The 3,968-nt window shown below is 60.8% G+C and overlaps 1 protein-coding gene across 1 annotated transcript; it reads right to left on the bottom strand.

The window, feature by feature from the left end:
* Positions 1-1,233: 1,233 nt before the first annotated feature.
* POU3F4 (POU class 3 homeobox 4) lies at positions 1,234-2,343 on the bottom strand. The gene has a single exon (XM_086470285.1). The coding sequence runs from the start codon at positions 2,341-2,343 to the stop codon at positions 1,234-1,236; it is 1,110 nt and encodes a 369-aa protein (XP_086326411.1).
* Between the last annotated feature and the right edge of the window lie 1,625 nt (positions 2,344-3,968).

Below are 3,968 nucleotides of genomic sequence, written 5' to 3' on the forward strand. Positions count from 1 at the left end.
GCGGTCACAGCCCAGTACTTCCCTGTGCCGAAAAAATGGGTATGGTTTTAGCCTTTTAGTGACTTTTTCTTTGTTTTGTTTTTCTCCCTGTTCGTTTAGTTTTTGTTGGGGTTTTTTGTTTGTTTTTTTTTCTTTTTTTCTTATAAAAGCTTTTCAACAAATCCAGCATCTCCCTGTGACGCGGAAATAAGCTCAGCGTGAACCAAATGCGGGCGTTTTCTGTCCCCCTCCCACCCCCCTGAAATTCATGAGACACCTCATTCCTCTTCACTATCGAAACAAAATACAGAGAAACCGATTTCCGAAGCCAAAGCGCAGAAGTATAAAGGTGTTTTACTACAGACCTCTCAGTCTGGCGCTGATCAAAAAGCTCAACTCATCTTCGGAAAGAAAAAGACTGGCAAATGCCACGGTCCTATTTGTGATGCTTAATTTCGGATAAATCTCTTAGAATTTTTTTTTTTCCTTGGGAGAAGAGCGGGAGGTCAGGAATTGTAACCCGACCGTTTGACGGTGTTGAGAAATTCTCGAAAAGGAAGAGAAAAGCTGCAACAAATAAGCCTGTTCTTCACAACTGTGCGTGTGGCAGGCGGGTGCGCGGGGCTCCGCGGGCGCGGAGGGGAACCCCGTCTCCTCGGGGGAAGGGGGGGGAAGAAGGAAGGGCCGCGGCCGCCCTGCCCCATCCCCGCTGGGTGACATTGTGTGGGGAAGGGAGAAACGTTTTGACTGCTCAATTCGATACAAATTAGGTCACAAATATTGTGTACAGTTTGTAGTAAAACACCTCAGACATTTAAAAACGCTATATAAGTCTTTAAAAATGCAAAACTAGTCTATTGTAAAACAGATTCACCTGAAATACAGCTGATATAACCAAGGCGCTGGAAGGTTATTCATAGGCACACATCTGTCTTTCCTTTTCTGTCGGTTTTTTCCTTTTTTTTTCTTTTTTTCTTTTTCCCGTGTTTTTTTTTTTTTCCTTTTTGTTTGGTTTTGTTGTTTTGTTTTGTTTTTTTTTTTCCTTCGTCCTAGCGGAGACCGAAAACAAACCTTGTCTGCGAGTAAACACCGTGTACTGATCAGCGAAAAGGTCGGAGAGAGAGAAAAAATATTGCCCAGGCGGCGAGCGGGGAGCCCCCGCTCCCACGTCTCCCGCCTCTCGGAAACCATAAGTTAAAGCCCCGGCGGAAAATCCGCGCTGCCCGCAGTCCTGCCTGCCCGCAGAGCCCCCGGTCAGAGGTCGTGGCAGGCCGTGTCCGTTTTCACGCCGTGGGAGTACACCTCGTGCTGCGGCTGCTCCCCCGGCGGGGTCATTCGCTTCTCCTTCTGCCGCCGGTTGCAGAACCAGACCCGCACCACCTCCTTCTCCAGCTGCAGGCTGTCGGCCAGCGAGGAGATCTCCTGGGCGGCCGGCTTGGGACACTTGAGAAAGTGCGTTTCCAGCACGCCCTTGACACTCACCTCGATGGAGGTCCGCTTCTTCCTCTTCCTCCCCTGCGCCGCGATCTTATCGATGCTGGTGGGGCTGCCGGTGGAGGAGTCGGCCTCCTCCAGCCACTTGTTCAGCAGCGGCTTCAGCTTGCACATGTTCTTGAAGCTGAGCTGCAGGGCCTCGAAGCGGCAGATGGTGGTCTGCGAGAAGACGTTGCCGTAGAGGGTCCCCAGGGCCAAGCCCACGTCGGCCTGGGTGAAGCCCAGCTTGATGCGCCGCTGCTTGAACTGCTTGGCGAACTGCTCCAGCTCGTCCGAGGTCGGCGTCTCCTCATCCGAGTGGTCCTGGCAGTGATGCCCGCCCAGCTCGCCGTGCTCCCCGCCGCCCTCGCCGCGCAGACCCGGGTGCAAGCCCTGAGCGGCGGCGGCGGCGGCGGGCGGCGGGGTCAGCCCGCCGTGCTCCAACATGCCGCCCACCGCGAAACCGGCCTGCGAGTAGACGTTGAGGGGCTGCCCGGCGGCGGCGGCGGAGGGGGGGGCCAGCGAGGCGCTGTGGGCCGGGCTGGCGCCCCAGGCGCTGGGGTGGTTGGCGTGGGGCGAGTGGTGGGAGACGTGGGGCGAGCGGTGGTGGATGATGGCGCCCAGCTGCAGGTCCTCGCGGCCCGGCTTGACGTCGGGCTGCTCCAGCGGGCCACCGGCCAGCGCCGAGGGCCAGGGCCCGCCGTCGCTCAGGCTGGTCACCCAGTGGTGCCCCAGCGGGTGCCCATTGCCGGGGACGCCCTGCAGGTACTCGCTCTGCAGCAGCTTCTGCGGGTTGCGGAAGGGGCTCCCCTGCTGCATGCCCGCGCCGTCCGCATGGGCGAGCGAGCCGGAGCCGAGGAGGCTGTAGGGGTTGGAGGCGGCTGTGGCCATGGCCGCCGCGCAGCCCCCACGAGTTATACTGTGGCGGCGCCGCCGCTTCAGCCTTTGACATCCACCGGCACGGCGGCCCGGGCAGCTGCCGACCGCCGACTGGCAGCCGCGCCGCCCAATGGGACCGCGCCGCCGGCGGGGCCGAGCCGCGCGGGCCAATGGGAGGGACGAGGAGGCCGGCCGCGGCGGAGAGGGGCGGGGCGAGGGCGCCGGGAGCCGCGCGCGGGCCCGAGGCAGGAAGTGAATCACTCCGCCGGCACCGGGGGCCGGGCGCGAGGCGGCTCCGCCGCTTAACTCCTTCCGCGCCGGGCTCCGCGCCGGGCGGGGCGGGAGGGGAGGACGCGGGGCACGGCTTAAATGGGGAGCGATTAGCGCCGGGGGAGCCCGCGGCAGAGGTTAAACGGCGGCGCCCCGGCGGCATCCCTGCGGGACCACCCCGGCGCAGCCTGGCCCGGCTCCGACGCGCCCCCGGGCCCTCGCCGCCGCCGGGCCCTCGCCGCCGCCGGGCCGCGCCGGGCCGGGCGGGCTCAGCCGCTCGGTGTGCAGTGTCCGCTCCGCTACTCCGCGCCGGCGGCTGCCGCTGCTTCGCCACCCGAGTCGCGCGTCTTCCGCCTGCCGCGGGCCGTGCGCTCCCGCGGTGGTCGCTGAGGAGCAAAAAGAAAAAGCAAAACAAAAAGCATAAATAAGTAAAAAAAAAAGCCCCCAAAGGCGCTTTCCGGCCTCCCCGACAATAAATCCCTGCGGTGCCTCCTCAAAGTTTGCAATACGAAACTCACGGGCGCGGTGCGCCGCCGGTGCGCGCCCGGCGTGCGGTCTGCGGGGGGTGGGGGGGGGGTGGGGGCGGGGAAAGGAAAAAAAAATGGAAGAAAAGGCAAAAACAAGGGGGAAAAGGCGCGTGCAGTCCCCAGGTCCCGCCGGGGGGTCGCCGGGGGGGGGGGAGCTCTGTGCCCCCCGGCTCGCTCGGGCCCGGCGGGCAGAGCCCCGCCGCCGCCCTGCACCCGCAGTGCCCCGGCGGGGCGGCAGCGGGGCCCCTGGGCGGCGGGGAGAGCCAAACCCCTGGTACCTCCGAACGGCTCCCGAGTTAAAAAATGACCTTTCCCTGCATAATTTTGGAGGTAACCTAGCTGCGTAATTATATTTGCACTTACAGAAGACTGCATCAGAGTTCCCTTATTGGTTTGAAATTCCATTAAATATATTGCAAGAGCTCCTAGGTTAAGCTTGATTTAAATTTGCATACATTTTCATATATTTAGCAGAAATAAAAGAAGGCTTGCAGCTACCAGAAAGTCATTAAGGCATTAGTTTCTCTGAGAAGACAGATCTGAAGAAAATTCAAGAAAATGAGAAAATAGATATAAATAAGGTGAGCGCTCCTCTGATTCCTTTATAGCCGGGTACGATCGCTTTCCTCATTATAATAATAATAATCACAATAATTTCTCGCCGGGGCTCGGGCAGGGCGCAGCGTGCGAGAGGGGGCAAAGGCAGGGCTGGCCGTTAAAGAGCAGAGCGGGGTGCGTGGCTGAAGGCTCAATCGCGATATATCGGGGAGCCTGCGTGTCCCCGGGCGCGTCCCCGGCGGGCAGCCGCTGCTCTGCGCACCCGCGCCCGCTTCGCTCCCA

Source organism: Leptosomus discolor, chromosome 9 (genome assembly GCF_034619465.1).
Source record: "Leptosomus discolor isolate bLepDis1 chromosome 9, bLepDis1.hap2, whole genome shotgun sequence".
Lineage (NCBI taxonomy): Eukaryota > Metazoa > Chordata > Aves > Leptosomiformes > Leptosomidae > Leptosomus > Leptosomus discolor.

What these genes read in the sequence shown, in the direction of transcription:
- POU3F4 (XM_086470285.1), bottom strand. Translation starts at nt 2,343, where the DNA reads ATGGCCACAGCCGCCTCCAACCCCTACAGCCTCCTCGGCTCCGGCTCG.